We start from the raw sequence: 21,308 nt of genomic DNA, 5'->3' as shown, positions 1-21,308 counted from the left end.
CATCATATTTTTTTTCCCAAACGTGTTTATTTATGTAGTTTAACATGTTATATTGTAAATGTGTTTCGTTATATCATATACAGGACTGTCTCAGAAAATTAGAATATTGTGATAAAGTTCTTTATTTTCTGTAATGCAATTAAAAAAACAAATGTCATACATTCTGGATTCATTACACATCAACTGAACTATTTCAAGCCTTTTATTATTTGAATATTGCTGAATTTGGCTTACAGCTGAAAAAAACTCAAAAATCCTATCTCAAAATATTAGAATACTTCCTCAGACCAAGTAAAAAAATAATTTTATAACAGCAAAACTAAATCAAACATTTGAAAATGTCCATTGATGCACTCAGTACTTGGTTGGGAATCCTTTTGCACGGATTACTGCATCAATCCGGCGTGGCATGGAGGCAATCAGCCTGTGGCATTGCTGAGGTGTTATTGATGCCCAGGATGCTTCGATAGCGGCCTTCAGCTCATTTGCATTTGTAGGTCTGGTGTCTTTCATCTTCTTCTTAACTATAACCCACAAATTCTCGATGGGGTTCAGGTCAGGGGAATTAGCAGGCCAATCAAGGACAGTGATGCCATGGTCAGTGCACCAGTTACTGGTGGTTTTGGCACTGTGGGCAGGTGCCAGATCATGCTGGAAAATGAAATACTCATCTCCATAGAGCTTTTCAGCAGATGGAAGCAATCTCTTGGTACACAGTTGCATTTACTCTGGACTTGATGAAACACAGTGGACCAACACCAGCAGCTGACATGGCTCCCCAAACCATTGCTGATTGTGGGAACTTCACACTGGATTTCAAGCAACTTGGATTTTGCTCCTCTCCAGCCTTTCTCCAGACTCTGGCGCCTTGACTTCCAAATGAAATGCAAAACTTGCTTTCGTCTGAAAAGAGGACTTTGGACCACTCTGCAACTGTCCAGTGCTTCTTCTCCATAGCCCAAGTCAGACGCTTCTTCTGTTGTCTTGAGTTCAGAAGTGGCTTGACCATGGGAATACGGCTATTGTAGCCCATTTCCCGGACACGTCTGTGAACTGTGGCTTTTGATACCTGGACTCCAGCTTCAGCCCACTGTCTTTGAAGCTCCCCCAAATTCTGGAAGCGGATCTTCTTCACAATTTTGTTAAGGCCGCGGTCATCTCTCTTGGTTGTGCAGCGTTTCCGGCCACATTTTTCCCTTCCAACAGACTTTTTGTGGATATGCTTTGAAACTGCACTCTGTGAACAGCCTGCTCTTTGAGAAATTTATTTTTGTGTCTTACCCTCCTGATGGAGGGTATCAATAATGGTCCTCTGGACAGCAGACAGATCAGCAGTCTTCCCCATACTTGTGATTTAGTTTACTGAACCAAGCTGAGTGTTTTTAAGGCTCAGGAAACCCTCGCAAGGTGTTTCGAGTTAATTAGATGATTCAGGTGATTAGTTGAATAGCATACTTGTATACTTTTTCATGATATTCTAATATTTTGAGATAGGATTTTTGAGTTTTCTTAAGCTGTGAGCCAAATTCAGCAATATTAAAATAATAAAAGGCTTGAAATAGTTCAGTTGATGTGTAATGAATCCAGAATGTATGACATTTTTGTTTTTTAATTGCATTACAGAAAATAAAGAACTTTATCACAATATTCTAATTTTCTGAGACAGTCCTGTATGTTGTTAATTAAAATTTTGTTGTGAGATACTGAGTTGCTCGACATGAATGAGGTTTATCATAAAACAAGTTCAAAAATCAATTGGACGTTCACTGTAGAAGAAATACATGCAAATATAATTAAGTAGAATAATACATATTCTTATTCAAATTATGAATTCATTGTATGCATTAAACTATTGTTGGTAATATACTGATTAAAGGGATAACCTCAAACCTGTCTTTTTCAATTTCTCCTTTTATACTTCCTTTTTTTCTTAACTTCTTTATACAACATCATAATTTGGAATATAATGCATCAAAGCAAGTGAGCTGCTTGAGAGCCGGCTCTCTTTAATGAGTTGAGCCAAAAAAGCCGGTTCTCTAAAAAGAGACAGACTTCCTTTCACTACATGGCTATCACATGAAATCCGAGGCAGCAGACGCATGCGCACTGTGGCATCAAACTGCTCGCTTCGTTTGCAACGGGAAAAAAAACGTTACTGAGATAGAGGCTACCGCGGCAAACTCGTTTGACTTGATTGATTTGCCATTTTGTGATAGTCGGTGTATACCGGATGGTACCCATTATTGACAAATTTGCGTTTTTCGGTGCAGATTTTCTTGTACGTCTAAACGTCTTAAAATGCATAATAAACGTACTTTGTACGGCAAAAACGTACAGGTTGACAGGTATGCAATTTCTCCAGTACCGTTAAAGAAACAAGATGATGTGAATCATGTTTTAAGCAGAACCAAAAATATATCATCTGTTTACATAGGTGATTTTTATCCTTGCCTGTCAATTTATCATAACAGGATTTTTTAGATCTTGAGTAATTTATTTTTACGACCATAGGGCGCACAGTGTGATGCTGGTTTGAGTTCTGTGTTTAACACAAAAACAGGGCGCACCGCCCAATAGTGCGCGGGTGCTCTCTGCTGTGACAGTCTTACAACAACAAAGTCAAGCGTACAAGTTTTCGTATTTAAAAATATAGTAGGAACAAAACAAGATCGTGGTTTTGGTTTATTTAAGTATTGATTAAAAAGTAAAACACACTGATAAAAACTTGTCAGCGTTTTTTTTTTTCAGCCTTCTTCACTCGCAAACCATCGATTCATTAATCTTGAATTCACTCGCGGCTGCTTGGTTTGAATGTTACTCCGGTTAGCATTGAAATCAACACACCATGGCTGATGAAAAAGGAAACATGTAATGGGGTGAAAGTGAGGTTTTGGATGTAATTCATATTTAGGGGGACAACTCTCTCTAGCCTCCTGTAGCACAATAACTTTCAAATTGCTAGATACGCTACAGGGTTTGCATCCATGATTACTTCGGTAAATAACAGACGTATTGCGTATGACGTCACGTGACATGTCCTTCTGCGCATACGGGACACTTTTCACATTCACAGCATAGAAGTCACAGCAAATCGCATACAAGTCTCATTTAGTTGGAAATGTGAACCATCTCCAAAACCTTGTATTTCACCCGAAAATCAAAATTGAGCATTAAGTTCTGCAGTGTGAACGGCAGCCTCTTTGTGCCCTCAGCTACGTCCTCCACTTAACATCACGGGGCCCGCCGCACAGTTTGAAGAAAATCAAAGACTTTGATGTGCCCCTTGTGGTTGTGAAAATACGGTATATCGGGAATATATTCACTTTTGAGACAGATTTCTCCCCATATAGTTGTTGGGTAAAAAGGACAATAATATGTAGCTTTCATTTCGAGTTGCCGGAAGTGCTTCACATTCCAATTAACTACTGGGAAACACTACCTTCATTCTTTTTACATGACCCATAATAAATGTCCATAATTGATATGTAATCCTTGCACTCACACACACTTAATCATTTCATAGCCCCTTTATGTTGTAGCATGTAGCAAACAGCAAATTAAAAAAAAAAATCATCTGTAATAGTGTGGCCGCCAGAGCAGGCGTGTTGGGGTCATTTTTAAGCAGACTATTAAAATTTATTTTTTATATATTAAATGTGAGGTCAGATTGTGGAGAAACATGGTGACAATTTACAGCATTTAAAAACACTTCAGCCAAAATTCAAGCACATTTGAAATCTTGAAAACACAAGATTAAAATGTAAGCATGTTTAAGGATGTCAAGCACCCGCACGAACCATGGTCAGATGAAGATTTTTTTGGCCAGCGAGCGTACCTGCAGAGCTGGATGAAGGCTCCTGGCTGGTAGACGGCAGACTGGTCGTGTCGGAAGGCTGACTGGGCTCCACCAAATCATCTTGAGATACCACAACATCCACTGAACTCTCTGCACTGGGCCTGGAACTATCAATTAAACATTCCTATTTTTTAATTATCATGCAAGCGATTCATTTACGGTACTAGAATCAAGGGTCATATGGCTTTATGACATTCAAGCACTTCCTTCTAAATATTTTTGTCTACCTATTCCGACATTCTTTTCATCTCATTTTTCTCTCTTAAGTCTTTATTTTATTTTTATCTAAGTACCAGACTCTTATCCAGTTGAAAACAATGTTCATTGTTTTGTTTTTGATGACAAGAAAGACAGTTCTGATTCTAATCGCCAAATGAACTTACCCGTACTGTGTTGAAAAATAAAAGTGCAAAAGATTCAAATATGTTGCCCATTTTACATTCTTTACTTGAAACATTTTAGTATGCTGTCAATTTTGTAATATACACTATAAGTCAAATAGATATGAAATGATTTCCTTTTACCTAATATTTAACATAAACTGACATTTGAAAAGGGTCTGTAGACTACTTGTAATACGCTTTTTTGACATTACAAAAGCCTCCTATTTTAACAAGTCAAGTCAAGTCTCAAAAAGCTTAACAGACCACAGATTATTGCAAACCACAGACTTTTATGACACCATCCCCTGATCTAAAACCTACATGAGGGCAGGGAAAAGCTCAAAAACCTCAACATGAGGAAAATGGAGAAACCTAGTGAAGGGACCGCACATGAGGTAATCTCCCTTCCAGGAAGACCAGGCTGGAATAGATGTTGCATTAACAAATAATACACAGACACAATGTCCCTTTAAGGTCTGTAACGTTAGTTCGGAATTTTACAGAAATTTTCTTAGGAAAATTATAAATCTAATTGCATCTTGAAAAAGGTGTATACAGTGGCTTGCCAAACTATTTGGCCCCCTTGAACTTGGTGACCTTTTGCCACATTTCAGACATCAAACATCAAAATATAAAACTGTAATTTCTTGTGAAGCATCAACAATAAGTGGGACACAATCATGAAGTGGAACACACTTTATTGGATATTTCTAACTTTTTTTAACGAATAAAAATAAAAAAGTGGGTGTGCAAAATTATTCAGCCCCATTGAGTTAATACTTTGTAGCGCCACCTTTTGCTGCGATTACAGCTGCAAGGCGCTTGGGGTATGTCTCTATCCGTTTTGCACATCGAGAAACTAATATTTGTGCCCATTCATTTGTGCAAAACAGCTCGAGCTCAGTGAGGTTGGATGGAAAGCGTTTGTGAACAGCAGTTTTCAGTTCTTTCCACAGATTCTCAATTGGATTGAGGTCTGGACTTTGACTTGGCCATTCTAACACCTTGATAAGTTTTTTGGTGAACCATTCCATTGTAGCTTTTGCTTTATGTTTTGGATCATTGTCTTGTTGGAAGACAAATCTCCATCCCAGTCTCAGGTCTTTTGCAGACTCCATAAGGTTTTCTTCCAGAATAGTCCTGTATTTGGCTCTATCCATCTTCCCATCAATTTTAACCATCTTCCCTGTCCCTGCTGAAGAAAATCAGGCCCAAACCATGATGCTGCCACCACCATGTTTGACTGTGGGGATGGTGTGTTGAGCTGTGCTGCTTTTACGCCAATCATAACGTCTTGCATTGTTGCCAAAAAGTTTGATTTTGGTCTCATCTGACCAGACCACCTTCTTCCACATGTTTGGTATGTCTCTCAGGTGGCTTGTGGCAAACTTTAAATGACACTTTTTATGGATATCTTTAAGAAATGGCTTCCTTCTTGCCACTCTTCCATAAAGGCCAGATTTGTGCGGTATACGACTGATTGTTGTCAAATGGACAGATTCTCCCACTTCAGCTGTAGACCTCTGCAGTTCATCCAGAGTGCTCATGGGCCTCTTGGCTGCATCTCTGATCAGTTTTCTCCGTGTATGAGTTGAAAGTTTAGGGGGACGGCCCAATCTTGGTAGATTTGCAGTGGTCTTATACTCCTTCCATTTCAATATTATTGTACAGTGCTCCTTGGGATGTTTAAAGCTTGGGAAATCTTGTATCCAAATCCAGCTTTAAACTTCTCCACAACGGTATCTCGGACCTGCCTGGTGTGTTCCCCGTTCTTCATGATGCTCTCTGCGCTTTAAACAGACATCTGAGACCATCACGGTGCAGGTGCATTTATACAGAGACTTGATTACACATAGGTGGATTCCATTTATCATCGTTATTCATTTAGATCAACATTGAATCATTCAGAGATCCTCACTGAACTTCTGGATAGCGTTTGCTGCACTGAAACTAAAGGGGCTGAATAATTTTGCACATACACTTTTTCGTTTTTGTATATGTTAAAAAAATATCCAGTGTGTTCCACTTCATGATTGTGTCCCACTTACTGTTGATGCTTCACAAGAAATTACAGTTTTATATCTTGATGTTTGAAGTCTGAAATGTGGCAAAAAGTAACAAAGTTCAAGGGGGCCAAATAATTTCGCAAGCCACTGTATATAGTGTATGCTACACCATCTGCTGAACTACACTCCCTGTCCTAGCTGATTAAAAAACAAATTAATAATTCCTTGACACAGACAAAAGGCAGCAATAGCAGAGTCTTACTTATCGGGGTCTGACTCCAAGAAGACATCATCTCTCTCTTCACTAGTACTGGCTGTGCCTGGCGCAAGGAGGCCGGGAGTGGACGTGCTGACCGTAGGAACTGACTGAGAAGCCTGCTCTACTACATCTGATGGAACCACCTCAGAGAAGACTGAATTTGGAGATAGGTGAGCGTATATGCACTGATTTTAAGAGAAAGTACACTAAGTTTTTTTTTTGTATTGCAATGATACCTGGGCCAGATACTTGTAGTGGTGTGTTAGGAACACTTCGTCCACAGGATTCTTCTTCATGAGATGTGAGGAACAAAGGGCTGTCGAACATGACTAGACCTGAAGAGAGTCACAGTCAAAATTGGTGTGTTGCTGGGTCCACAAAGATAAATGGGTAGAAGACAAGTTGCTGGTGGTGGCGTACCTCCTTGAGCTGCGAGCTGACCAAGATCTGAACTGGTCTGCGGCACTTCGTCTGATTGGCCGAAACGGAAAGTCCTTGCTGCCACGTGGGGTGAACTGCCAAAGGAAACACTTTAGTTACTAGAGAGACAGTTTGTGACCAAGGCATGAAATGGATCAAAGCTCAATGAACTCATGTAAATCATAATATAAATTCAGGTAGAGAAGGATCGCAGCCACACTCAAGCCCACACAACACCAGATAAAAAAGCCCATCAACCCCGACCCCCACGGTGCTCTCATTCTGTAGAGGCACCATCGACAGCATTCTGAACAGCTGCATCAAAGTTTGGTAAGGCGCCTCCACCGTGTCCTGCTGATAGACTGCATCGTATCGTCAGAACAGCGAAAAAGGATATTGGTGTCCCCCTCACGCCCCTCCTTGACATCTACAACTCCCAGCTCACCCGCAAAGCCACCATCATTGTAGGTGACCCCACCCATCAATCTTACAGCCTCTTCTTCTTACTACAGCCAAGGATAAGACAGCAGAGTCTCAGTGCCAGAACCAGCAGGCTATAGGACAGCTTCGTCCACCAGGCTGTCAGGACTCTGAACTCTGTCCCAGCCGTACCCCAGCCTTACCCACTCACACCACTCTGCATAATAGATGAAAAACTGCAATATTTAGATTCCGGTTTAGGCTTTGCACATTTTTTTAATTCAAACCTATATGCAAGGATTTTCTTTTTTTTACCTTGCTGTTGCTTGTTATTTGTATCATGCCTTATCTATTGCATGTTTGCATGTGAGGGAGAGGAAGCAATTTCATCAACATACAGCCCATTTCAGTTTGGTGGTAAAAGGTTAAGAACTGAAAATGTATGTACGTGAGTGAATACACACTGAAAATGACTAGTCAATCTAAAAAAAAGGACTATAAATGCTCCTACAAAATCTCACTAATTACTGTAATCCCATTGCTGTATCGCGGTTTAAATACTTAGCGGGCTTTAGCATGCATGGTGTTTTGCATTCTGATTGGTTAAACTGTTGGCGCGCCCCATTTTTGCTTGTCGTTGTGCGCATACCTAGAACAGCTAAACGAACCTACATTATGTGTTCCCCCAAATTTTTATTTTCTAAAACCCATGTCAACAAGTGCTCTCGACCCAAAAACGCATCTGTTGCGGAACCAAAAGAAGCATAGGAAGATTGCACAAATTTCTTGACATGGTAAATATGCTATGGAGCCACATACGGGTGTTAGGGTGCTCCTTAGTGGCAACCTGGCCCTTTTCAAAAAAAAAAAAAAAAAAAAGGTTTCTGTAGGGCAAAACAGGACTCATTCTTAATGTTTTCCAATGAATATAGATAGCTGTGTTTCCTTTCTTATAAGGCTTATATGAGGCTTTTAGTTGTTTTGCGGGGTCCAATATGAGGTTTTTGGGTTCTCGACCAGAAGGTCAATGCAGTTTTCCGTAACATCCTTACAACATACTATCATGTGAAGTGGATCTTGTCCTTAATACAGTTGATCAATGAAACGGAAAGATTATTTTCAAAATTAGCATTTGATAGTAAAGACAACCGATATTTTTTGTGAAAGAAAAATGTATATTATATAGTACAGCACTTTTATTTGTTAAGCAAATATTGTTTGTTTTCTTGAGTTAAATTTTTTTTTTTTTTAAATAAAGGTTTTTAGTTTGCGGGTTTTGAATATCGCGGGACTTTTGGATTGCAACGCACATGGAAAACGAGGGATTACTGTATCTATTGAAAACTTCTCAATTTCCAAAAGTACAAGGTGTGACACTTACTGGACAGCCTGGTCAAAACTATCAGAGCGGTGCGGAACCACCAACGTGGGTGCACTCGGCACCATTCGGTCCTCTTCGTCAATGAGGTGCTGATGCAAACAAGAAAAGGGTCGTTTAATTTCTTCCTGTTAAGATTCTTAATGCAACTTTTGACTGTAAATTACAAATATGACTTACGGCACTGCTTGGGACCGCAGAAAGCTGAGGGACCCTGCCGACCGACTGCCGACGAGTTGGAATGCGCTGGGCCATCTAATTGAAAAATAGAGCTATATTTAAAAATGTGAGATTATTGAAGTATGGAACAGATTTATTTGTCTTTTGAAACACTGTGTAGTATTGTTAATGCAGGGTGCACCAACCTTTATATAGCTAAGGACAACTTATAAGTGATTTATGCCAAGGATTACCAGTTTAGTATGCATTTCAAAAATAACTTACTTAACTACTGTGCTGTTACTATGTTAGTTTTGTATTACCAAGTCATTATTAGGACTATGACTAAAAAGGGTGCATTAACTAAAAAAACATGGTGCATGATAAAGGGCACTGGGTTGTTAGATATGTACTTAAAAAATATGTAGAAAACTCAATTTTCCAATAATTGATAGCTTAGGTTATTTTCTAAAAAGTTGAGCAGCATTTTCTGCAAGTGTAACTTGTCAGATGATCTAGACATTGGTACATACCTGAGTGGTGGGTAGTGGATGTGTTGGTCTCCTTGGTGATTGAGGCATACGTATACCAGAGCTGGTAATGGGTTGTTCCGTGGAGAAGGCCTCCATTGTTGTGGCCTCAACTAAAACATTAGGAGACATCAGTCATTGGGGCGGGAATGTCCTACAGTGCATTATATTACAGTACCGTAAATCTCAGACTACAAGTCTCTACTTTTCTTCTACATACACTGCAGCTATAAATACGGTGGAGCTTCTTTTTTTTATGCAAAGTAGATGGTCGCTGGGGTATGTGGGGACTGCGGACACATTACCTGTGCCCCTCAGGGCCCTGGCACTGAGCAGCGGACTTAAAACTGGTGCGTTCCAGGTGAATACGATCCTTTTATAAAATCAAAGACACGTGATCTCTGCCAAGTGCTCTGAATGTCAAAGTGAAGGAATTAACTGAAGCGCCTGTAAACGGTGCGAGTAACTATGATAAATGCCTCATCATCTAATTAGTGACGAGCATTAATGGGTGAACGAGATGCCCATTGTCCCTATGGAAAAATATCGCAATCTGTTATAGTTTTCGGCCTGATAGGAAAAATATATAGGCAATAATTAGTCACCTGCTGCCATATTAAAATATTTAATCAGCTGAAAATACTTTTTAGAAACATTAAAAGTATTTGTTTTGTAATGAATTTTGTCGCACTTTGGCGTACATGTTAATGCCAATCCAATTGATATCGACTGCTGCGCTAGTTGACTAGGATTGGAAAATGTCCGCAAAGGAGTGTTTTAATCGTGAAACAATGTGTTATTATTCATGATTTTCCTTTTTAAAATGTGAGAAACTGAGTTGAATGAGGTCATTTTGTGACCAGGTTTTTTTTTTACTCGTGCGGCTTATAATTAGGTGTAGTCCAGAATTTAAGGTAGTCTTATCTGCTAAAAAGCTCTTTACAAAGGTAGTTGAGATTTTCTAATAGGATTGTAATGAAAAAGGATTAAAGACAGGCAACAAAATTACTATTCTTCAAGCCAAAGTCAGGCATCCGATAATTAATTAGGTGACGGTACAGGTTGTGAGAACATTGGGTGGGCCCGGGGTGGAGCGACACGTATGCATTAATAAGATTTCCTGTTTCTTACAGCTGGCTGTCTGGGAATCCGCAGGCCTTTGGGTGGAGTCAGACGCCCCCAAACTCTCCTCTGTCTCTGTCCCTGGGTCGGTTACGTCAGCTCCCTGAGAAGAGGAAAAGAGCGGGAAAACGCTGTTGTAAGCGGAAAGATCCATCAGCACAAACACATTCCCATATTTCTGTTTTAGAGACGCAAAGGAGAGAAAAAAAACTGATATGGTTGGAGAAGTACTAGAAACAGGGATTACTTTAACAATATAATACAATAAAGTTACTAACTACCTGTTGAAAAATGTTATCAGTAACGTTATACGAAAACTATAATGTTAAAGTAATGCAACTCGAGAACATTCGATTACATTTGGATTACTCCAATAGCGAATATGCTAAAAAATACTAAATAAACTAAATAGAAATACATTACTAAATGTAGTTTAACACAAATGAAAAATGTAAACTTGAAAAAGAAATGGAGGAAACCAAGATCAGGTAGTTGCTTGTAGTCTAACAAAAAAGTGCTCACATTTTAACCCCATAAAGTAGCCTATTGAGCACAAATAAAACTTTCTCTTTCACATCGCAAGTAGGATATGCTTTGTTATGGTTCATATTAAGAACAGATCAAGAACCCAATATTGTTTTATACACACAGTGTTAACCTGAGTGTACTTCTGTGTGAATGAGACCGCAGAGAGAAAGGTGCGAACGAAGGTTAATTCGGAAAAAATAAAATAAAAAGAGTTAAAACTAATGCACACCAGAGTTCAATATTGTCCCATGTGGTGTGCAACATAAAAATGCTTTTAAATAAAATTGTAATCCTGCAAAGTAATCCTTATTTTAACTAAACTTACCTGTAATTTGTCTTTTTTATGTAACTGTAACGGAATACAATTACTGTATTTTCCCAGACACAAGGCGCACATAAAAGTCTCAGATTTTCTAAATGCGACATGTGTGCACTCTCCTTTGACTTCTCCCGTATGAACCCACAAATCCCCACAAGAAGAGGACACACGACGTCACACGCAATGCATTGTTTGTGGAAGCACTCAAAGATGCTAACGCCGTAGCGTATCTAGAAATGTTAAAGTTGATATCCTCTTGAAAAAAAAATGTTGTTTGTTCATTATCTAAATTCTCCTTCAATGGTTTATTAAAAAAAACTTATTTAAAAGGTAATCTCAAATTTGTAAACATGCAAAAGTTGAGAAAATAGTACATGGTTTTTGCACAAAATCTTTATATATTTTCAATGTGTTCCAATTATTGTCCAAGATAATGCATTTTCATATTTGACTTCCTGAGCTGTGAAATCTTGTGAAGAACACCAGCACCAGAGCAAACAACTCACCATATTAATCTATGTGTTAATTAATCGAAGAGGTTACGAGTGTATGAAGCAATGTTTTAGTAGTTTTCGAGAATGCCTTAGCGTTGTGTCGCAGGTGGATGCAGTTATGATATAGCAAAGGGCGAGCAGCCATTAACAGGCTAACTGGCCAAAAAACGCACGGAGAACCGCCAATGAGGGGCTAAATGGGACCGATCGACAAAAGGTGGCCAACCAAAAAACAAGCAGTGAGCAGCCAGGCTAACTGGGAGCCCATAATGAAAAGCAGCAACAGCTACGGCGACAAATGCGAAGCTGGCCGGGAATAAACAAACCAAGCAAAACAGCAGAACAGGCGCTAAAGCCAGGCTAGCCCATCAAAAAACACACAGTGGGCAGTCAGGCTAAGCGAGAAACTAACTAACCAACCAACCAACCAAGAAGTAGCAGCTACGTTGATAGAGCTGAGGGCAGGAATAAACCAACGGACATGGAAAAAAACAGTGAAAAACCGACTAATTGTTTCAAAAATGTGTCTATAATGTATTGTTGCTTCCAATCAAAGAACACAAAATCTTACAAACGCTTATTTTTGGGGGGAATTCTCAGGTTTTTTAATTATCCTGATAAAAAAAAAATTGGGGACATTTTTTTACTTCACAGCAACAATAAATTACCAATTAAATTATATATTATATATAATAGAAAACATATTTTCTGTAATAATTTAGGCTGTAAAAAAGCAGTTATGGCACTATCAGTAGGGAGAAAATAACTAATCAATGGCTTAAATGAAATAAGCTGTTTTAATTAGTGATCAGTGCCAGTGATGCAAATTTTAGCGACTAGCAATATTGACGCTGGCATTAACAATTCATTAAGTACAAACTCAACTGTGCCCATATGGTGAACACCTAAACATGAAACACATTAGGTTGCAAATTATGAAATGAAACATGCTTTTTTTTTTGTCCCTTCTATTTATAACGTTTCTTTTAAAGATGTAATACAGAAATTACCCTGTGAAAGCACTATAAACCTTTAATACCATTTACCATTAAGTTATATTTTTTTTAATAGTAACCTGCCCTATTAAGTCGGTGTGTCATTTTTACATAACCTCCCTTTAAATAGGGGAAAATAGTCAACAGATTTTTTGTGGGGAAAAAAAGACGATTGTACATCTGGGCAAAGTTGACCAGCTACAGCCACCAGATGGACGACCAGTGTTAAAACCCTCCTTTTTTAGTCGGAAACCCCCCAACCAACTAAATTAACTCACACAAAAGCACCAGAATGTTTGGTCGAAACCAACCTTTGTGCCAGTGGCAGTCATTTAGCTCCAATTGGAAAGGGTTTTTTTCTTTCCAGCAAAGGTTGTTACCAGTCAAACGTCTATTACATAACCCCCAAGTTACACAAAAACCACATGGGTATAGCAGTTTTCGAATAATAAGGCTACTTTCGCTGCAGCAGATTAAAGATGACAACTAAGTGGCTCTGTGCAGACTCTGACTCATTGTGAAAACTGGACGGGAGATGCAAGTAAATAGTGACGTGATATAAGCACACTTAGAGCAAACTTATGACTGATGCAAAATTGGACTGGAGAAAGATTGAGAAAGTCAAACAAATAAAGTGCGTAGGTGTAACTGCAGATACATAATGGCACGTGTTCCAATCAAACCTCTGTGTCATCTCCTTCATAGGCTTCATTGCCGTCTCTGATCCCCTCGTTACTCTCGTCTCCATCTTCTACCATCCCGTCGTCTTCGTCCTCCTCTTCCTCCTCCTCCTCCTCATCTTCCTCCTCGTAATCCTACAAGATAAATGTCAACCAAGCTTGATGAGCCGATTCGGAATTGAGATTTAAAGTACTGATCACAAGTCAATTACATGATTGACAAAGCTTACACATTAAATGCCGAATGTTTTTCTAATATTGGGTTTTTAGTAATTTTCTTCTCACACATATTGCCAGCCAAATTTAGGCATTTTGACTCATTTTTGATGGCCTACAGAAAATGTAGTTTTGTGGATATATAGGAATAAGTGATCTATCAAGGCGTCAAAAAGTTCGGGTATCTTGTTTTCAGACTGATCGTGATGTTTCTGTGACATGTTGAACCCCAAGAGTTTAAGCTTTCCAATGATATGTTGTATGGCGTATTTCAGTGACTGGTTGACGTCATACAGACATGCAATTGTTTATCAACAGTCCGAGCCCACCGTTAAGGGATTAATACTTACCAATGAGCAGTGCTAAACCCTTTTAAAAAGTTTTTCAAAATAAAACGAGAAAAACATCATTTTAAGTTTTGGCACTCTGGGTCAATGCTACTGAAAACATATTTATACGTTAAGGCATGGAATGAGTTCAACAAGAGATTCACTATCAGGAACCAGTAATGCTAACTACTGATGAGTTTCCTGCTTCTGTTTTTGACATTACCTGCTCCTCATCCTCTTCTTCCTCATCTTCTGCGTTATCTTCACTCTCAGTATCAGTGACAATCACTATTACTTCCAGCTGCTGCTCAGGAGTCTCACTCTGTGCATGAGCGACTTCTTGCTGCATGGTAGTCGATTGAGAGGCTACACTTTCATCAACTTCATCAAGCCTGACGAGCTCCTCAATCTAGGAGGCAAAACAACCGTTTACGACATTAAAACCATTCCTTTAAAGTAAGCTATGCTATTAAGTAATGTCGACAACATGACAAGCTCAGCATGGATTGTTTGTATGCCTGCATACCTGACCGGCTTCCATACTGTCCTGACTTTCTGTTGGTACCACCCCTTCAGCCTCAGCACTGTCATCGGCCATAATTTCCTCCTGAGAGAACCAAACAACACAGGTCTTTCATCCAATTTCCAACCGTAAAAATAAATATTATCAAACTGTGCAAACCACTCACCTCTGGGCCAACTCTATGAATAATTCGCAGTTTTTTGGCAATAGGAGCCCTGGTTGTGTCCTCCTGAAGAGCCTCAGTGTCCGTGACCACAGAGGTGAAACTTTCGTCTTCTTCTCGGGGCCTTTTGGACATTGAGGAAGAAGATCCCGGTGTCGCTGAAACTAGACAGAAGGGGCAAAAAAAAAAAGCAGGTATGATAAACATTAGTTGGGATAACCTAATTGCACCACCGGCTTCATAATAAAATTTCAAATGAACTCAACTGAGGGGAAAAAAAAATTCTGAGACTGAAATGTTGGTCGTTTCTATGATACAATATTTGTGTCTGGTGCAAGAGGAATTTGTAACCAAATATTCACACTAATAAAATGCTGTGGATTTGCTTCAGAACCAAAACATTTATTTGATTTTGTGTGAATTGGTAGCGACACTAACTTGTAAATCAAAGGGATTGTTCATATGCAGAGACTAGTCTGAGACAAAATGCAGGTTTACAGACAAAACTGAATTATCTATTTACATGGCAAGAGTTAACCTTTATACAAGGTGCTTGGGAGTAACAAGATTGAAAAAGGCCAAGTGGCGTGACGTCTATTAAAAAATACATGTTGTTCCAGCATTAGACTTTCAACAGTGAATAAAAGACCAATCCATTTAAGTATCTCGCCACATCAATAAAATACCACAATTCCGCTAGTACATAACTCGCCAAAAGCATGGACTTACACAACATATGTATAGAGATACAACTGTGGCCTTTTCGACATAGTGACTGAAAGCATGAGAAAGTGGAGAAATCAACAGATTAACCTAATTCTTGTTTAGACAGTGTATATAATTTGTTTTTGTACTACAAGACCAAGCAACACGGCGCAGTGGTTAGCGGGTGTGCGGCACAGTTCTGAGGTCATAAGATCGAACCCTCCTGTATGGAGTGTGCAAGATCTCTTGTGCTTGCGTGGGTTTAATCTGGGCACTCCGGTTTCCTCCCACATTCCAAAAATATGCATGTCAGGTTAATTGACCGGTCCAAATTGTCCCTGGGTGTGAATGAGCGAGTGAGTTGTCTGTCTCTGTATGCCCTGCGACTGGTTGGCAACCAGTTCAGGGTGTCCCCTGCCCACTGCCCGAAGAAAGCTAGGATGGGCTCTAGCACCCCCACGACCCTACTGAGGATAAGCGGTGGAGATAATGGGTGGATTGATGGACTACAAGACCTTGGTTGGACGCAACATCAACAAGAAGGCATTAACAAAAGGCATCAGATACACCGAATGGGTTTACATTCATGACTATTACAGGTATGAAAAAGTAACTCGGTCTTCTTTTTCAGACTTTTAGCAGTCTGTCTTAAGTTTACAGGGCATTAAGAAAAATGAAGACTGGCAATTCTTAAACAGAATACTGGCCACATATAATTGTACGTAGTAACATTGGACTGTACAGATCAAATATTAAAACACCCTAAATCAATGCTTCAATTCAGAATTTAAAGCTTAGTGTTTTTGTTTGGTTTATTAAATTTTTGCCGCAGATCATACATTTTGATTTTTGGTTCTATTTCACTTAGATATTCAGATCATGGTAAAAACAAAAACAATCAAAAACAAGACCAACACAACACTAAAAACCTCAAAATAATGAAACACATTGAGCAGCGCTAAATTAAGAGTGCTTTTACACTAATCAAAGTATTTTTAATAATTTTCTTCTCACCCATTCCGAATACAGAAGAAGTGGAAGATGTTGAGGGCCATTCCACCTGTGAACTTGGTGTTGCCTCAATTATTACAGGAGGCAGCTCTTGACTGACCGGCTCTGCATGGGTGAGATTCTGCTGTTGCGTCGGCTGGACAAAAGCTGTGGCCTGTGTCTGGGTTTGCTGCACAGTAAGCATTGGGCTGGCTAGGGTGGTCTGGATGTTGGGGCTTGCTGAGCGCACGGAACCACTGGCACTCCCGTAGACGGTCACATGCTCCACTTGCGGACCCTCCGTCACCTGCATAGCTGCAGAGCAAGTGTAATTATTGCCGGGCAAAGACTGAATCAAGCATAACTACTGTATTTGCCGCACATGAACTTTATAATCCATTGTGCTTTATATGCTGATAAAATTGAAAATATGTTACAGTATTTGTGCAATTATTGATCAGTCAATAAATGTTGTTGCTGAGCGCAATTGCATAAAAATTATGGAAACAGGGATCGAACTGGACGGCAGTGTCAAGAGCACCGAATCCTAACTAACAAGCGCTAGGGACATGGATGATGGTTCGCAACTGCATAACATTGAATACAACAGGAATCGAACTCTGATTGTGACAGGGAGCGTGCCGGATCCTATCCACTTACCCACTAGGGATACCGAAGATACATGAAAGGGCATTAGGTCTTATCTCATTATCACATTGTGGTCACTTATATTAAAGAGAATGTTTCATTTTTTCTCAGCTCAAACTAGGAATTTTAAGTGATAAACGTTTTGACTATGTAAGGCCATTACTTTATGTCTTTCAGGACGACCAAATCACTTCCCACAACGCTGTTCTTTTTATCTGGTTCAAAACGACCAAATTAGTACCTACAATACCTTTGTCGCCATTCAGTTCAGAATCTTGCACACTTTGTTAAGACTTTTGAGAGTCGGCTGTACCACAGACCAGTATAATGTCTGTCAATATTCTCACAGCCCAGCCCAATTCTAACACGAACAATTTGGTACTGTGAATAACAATAGTGTGGTTATGAGACAAGACTTAATCACTTCTTATGTGTCATCTGTATCTCAGTGGTCTAGTGGATAGGATCCGGTGCATGTCTCCGCTGAATACAACATTATGCAATTGTGATCAGTGATATACGCCGACTGATCAATCAATGCGCAAATACGGCACTTTTATTAGTTTTTGTGCACATCACTGTAGTTTTAATTCCATGCACCTTACGGTCCAGTATGCCTTATCCAAGAAAAAAAAAAGAACACAATGGACTATATTTCGGGGGGTACACCTCATAATCTGGTGAGCCATATAGTGCGTGACACACAGTTCCTTAAGACTCAACAACATTAGTCAAAAGTAATAGGAAGTCATTTTACTGCCTATATCCCCCTGACCAGAGTAGTTCGTCCTACATTTCTAGACCTAAATATCTCCCACCCAGTGCATACAGTAGTGTTAAGCCCTTATGTATTAGAGTAACAATTTGGCGGAATCAATGATCATAAATCAGTTTAACAAATATAGAAACTCCATCAAGCTGGTCAATAATCTTGGTGTTTCAGAAGAAAAAAACAAGTGTTTTCTTGTAAAGCAATGATGGACAGTTATGTCTATGTTGAATACTTTGTCAAGTTGACTTCCTGATATTTTTGTTGGACTAACAATGAAGTTCTGTTTCCCTTGTACTGGGCTCTGATGTCCACTGTAGAGAGTACATTATAGCTTTAAAACAACGAACTTTTAAAAAGTCTTATGTAGTATTTCAAAGACTTCACATAGATTGGGGAATTTCAAAATAAATGGAATTGGACAACATTTTCTTCCCTGATAGTCAGGAGAATATTTTTAGAATGATTAATTTTCTACCAACTATCGTTAAAACTCACCTTCCTGGGTCTCAACCTGTGTTGTGGGCATGACTGTTGCAGTAGGGGTGGGAGTAGGGACAGGAGCGGGGGTGATCATGGGCCTGATGCTTGCTCTCGGAGTAGGTTTGTTCCCTGGGTTGACGGCTTGCTTGTTGGCTGAGGCTACTACAGGTGTTGGCTTTATGTTGGCTGTTGGCGGTTCCGAAGTACTAGCGCTGGAAGCAAAAGCAGGCACACAGTCACTTCACACCTGGGTGACCTTGTTGGACCGCATCAATGTTTCATTGGAAAGTGTTTTAAGTTTGCATCATACCTGCCCCTGTCGGTAGCTGGGGTTGACTTGAGACTGATCTGTCTCTGCTCTGTGCTTCTCTGCTGCTCCTGAGGCTGGAAACGGAAAAACAGTCACATTGTTATTCGATTTATTTTTCCACAACACAAAAATTGTCTACACAAAACTAAATTGTAAAGGAGCCTCACTTTGCTTGGACCTGCCTCAACAGGCTCATCTCTTTGTTCTTGCCTCTCTTGTTGACCTCGCAGCTCTCTCAGTTCTCTTTCCTGCCGATTAAACCGTCCCTCGTACTGGGACTTTATCGCACTTACACGCACCTCCAATTCATCGTTTAGCTGCTTCTGCTCTTCAAATCGCTGCTTTAGAAGTTCGTTTTCCTTTAGCAGCTCTTCTTTGGCACCTGAACATAATGCATTAGTTTAAGTTTAAAATGACTACTAAACAGTGATTAAAGAACATGTGTCTGGATGAAGATTCTTGAATTTACTGTGCTTTTACATTGCATCTGTCTTATAAAATGTAACCCATGTGGCATTCATTAAAAATGGGTTTTTACTCATTTTTAAGATGCGTTTCATTTGGAGGGATGAAAACATGACCAACTAGAGTGCAGAGGTGCTTAATTTGTTTGGGTGTTTTGGGCATTTGGATTGGCCATGGTCAATTCTTTTGTGTTTTTTTTTGGGGGGGTATTTTTTCCTTTTTTCTTTTCTTTTTTTGTGTCATGTGTCTGTCTTGCTGTAGGTCATCCTTCTCGAGGGATATGATCAGGGTAGTTAGATAGATAAAAAGAAGATGTGAAGAATTTAGTTAAACACACAAATATGCATAGATGGAAAGGAGATGATAACAGCCGTGCGTAATCTCCATTCTATAAATCAGCTGCATCGATGGCATACTTAAGAAAGATGTTCACCGTTGTTTTTTATTGTATAGACTTAAAATTGGGAAATAAAAGTTTTAAGTTGTAAATGTCAAAATTGTCAAACAAAGTTGATTTTTGGCGGCACCTTAAAAACATTTATGATTCTAAGTTTTTGAGAAGGTTTTCTTACTTGTGAGCTGGCTCATCTTTTGCTTGGCAGAAACAAGAGCCTTTCTGGTCTTTTCCACCTGCTGTTTTTGTGTGTCCTCTTTCTCCTGCTGCTCCTGCATTTTTCTGTCCAGCTCTGTCTGAAGCTTAGATGACTGTTCTTGAGAATTGCGCACCTCAACTTCACGCTCTGCAGCCACCTTTATAAAGGGGAAAATAAAAGAAGTTACCTTTTAAAATGCATTATTTTGTTATACCATTAAGACCTAGAAGTAATTGTTGGTTCACCTTGTTGCTGTTCTCTAACTGTCCTTCCAGGACTTTAATTCTGATTTCAGCTTGGCTCAGGGAGTCTCTTAGTCCCTGCAGTTCCTGAATTGAGGCTTGACGGGCCTCATCATTTTTGGATGTGCCAGCATTTTCTGCTATCATCTAGTAGTAGTAGTAGTAGTAGTAGTAGTAGCAAAGCAAAACAAAATTTAATAAGGGTATGAATCACAACAACAGTGGGCAAGTTGGGTGCACTTACCTTTTCGTGTTGCATCTGGAGTTCATCATACTGAGCCTTGTAACGACGTCCGAGTTTTTTGACCTGTGTAATGGTTTTTATCTTCTCCTGCATTTCAAGATTTTTTGCAGCAAACTCTTCTTTGAGTGTATTCCTCTCATCTGTTACCTTACTCAAATTGTTTAACAAGTTCTGTATTTGGCTTTGCTGGGATGTTGTAAGATTGTTGGCCCTAAACACAGATTTTTGCAGAACATTATAGTAATGAAACCTCATCCAAAATAAGGAGGAACGGAGAAAAAACATGGCAAATTCACACTCACCTGGAAATCTCTGCTTTGATCCTGTTGTTCTCTTCACTAAGCTGCTGGATCCTTTTAAGGTGTAGTTCTTTGTCTGAATGCAATCGCTTATACTCATCTGGATCAAAATCTTTCTGCTGACTCACCAAATGCTAAACAAAATACATATTGTAAAGCAGGGGCATTAGTCAAGGTAAATTCACTTGTGAGTGCAGACTAATGCATGGCACACCAAGATACAGTATGCATACACTATGTGGCACACGCCCCTCCTAGACATCTACAACTCCTGCCTCACTTGCAAAGATAGATAGATAGATAGATAGATAGATAGATAGATAGATAGATAGATAGATAGATACTTTGTTCATCCCCGAAGGGAAATTCACATTTCCAGCAGCATCCCTGAGCTGAGAAAAAGCAACCAGGATTGCAGGTGACCCCAACAGCTATCTCTCAGCCTCTTCAACTGGCTAGTCAGGTAAAAGAGCCAGAACCAGCAAGCTTAAGGACAGCATCTTCCATCGGGATATGAAGAATCTGAACTCTCCCTGTCCTACCCAGCTCTCTGCCTTCAGCCAAGTCAATGAAAAACTGCTCAAGTTAAATTTCTGCTATACTTTGCACATTTTCGTTTTGAAACCTTCTATATTTTCATATGCATACTTTTTTACTTTTTGACCTTGCTGCTATATATTATTTGTATTGTGCAATATCTATTGAATGTTCGCACACATGGAAAAGTAATTTCATCTTTTCTTTAAGTTGTGCACATAGCATTTTTGAAATTACAGTTAA

At 39.4% G+C, this 21,308-nt stretch overlaps 1 protein-coding gene across 1 annotated transcript in view; it reads right to left on the bottom strand.

The window, feature by feature from the left end:
* tprb (translocated promoter region b, nuclear basket protein) overlaps positions 1 to 21,308 on the bottom strand; it is a 45,641-nt gene that overhangs the window by 2,190 nt on the left and 22,143 nt on the right. The window contains exons 30-49 of the mRNA XM_088350542.1: positions 20,532 to 20,662; positions 20,230 to 20,440; positions 19,989 to 20,132; positions 19,723 to 19,900; positions 18,853 to 19,067; positions 18,686 to 18,759; positions 18,391 to 18,587; positions 16,500 to 16,790; positions 14,784 to 14,944; positions 14,621 to 14,701; positions 14,318 to 14,503; positions 13,553 to 13,684; positions 10,543 to 10,636; positions 9,415 to 9,524; positions 8,903 to 8,977; positions 8,726 to 8,814; positions 6,925 to 7,019; positions 6,741 to 6,839; positions 6,508 to 6,658; positions 3,836 to 3,963 (exon numbers count right to left, since the gene is read on the bottom strand). Of these exons, the coding sequence (XP_088206668.1) occupies positions 3,836 to 3,963; positions 6,508 to 6,658; positions 6,741 to 6,839; positions 6,925 to 7,019; positions 8,726 to 8,814; positions 8,903 to 8,977; positions 9,415 to 9,524; positions 10,543 to 10,636; positions 13,553 to 13,684; positions 14,318 to 14,503; positions 14,621 to 14,701; positions 14,784 to 14,944; positions 16,500 to 16,790; positions 18,391 to 18,587; positions 18,686 to 18,759; positions 18,853 to 19,067; positions 19,723 to 19,900; positions 19,989 to 20,132; positions 20,230 to 20,440; positions 20,532 to 20,662 (2,842 nt within the window). The remainder of the gene's footprint in view (positions 1 to 3,835; positions 3,964 to 6,507; positions 6,659 to 6,740; positions 6,840 to 6,924; positions 7,020 to 8,725; positions 8,815 to 8,902; positions 8,978 to 9,414; positions 9,525 to 10,542; positions 10,637 to 13,552; positions 13,685 to 14,317; positions 14,504 to 14,620; positions 14,702 to 14,783; positions 14,945 to 16,499; positions 16,791 to 18,390; positions 18,588 to 18,685; positions 18,760 to 18,852; positions 19,068 to 19,722; positions 19,901 to 19,988; positions 20,133 to 20,229; positions 20,441 to 20,531; positions 20,663 to 21,308) is intronic.

This window comes from Urocampus carinirostris, chromosome 12 (assembly GCF_059441175.1).
Source record: "Urocampus carinirostris isolate Australia breed hairy pipefish chromosome 12, RoL_Ucar_1.0, whole genome shotgun sequence".
NCBI classification, from domain to species: domain Eukaryota; kingdom Metazoa; phylum Chordata; class Actinopteri; order Syngnathiformes; family Syngnathidae; genus Urocampus; species Urocampus carinirostris.
This window is presented reverse-complemented; position numbering and strand designations above follow the sequence as displayed.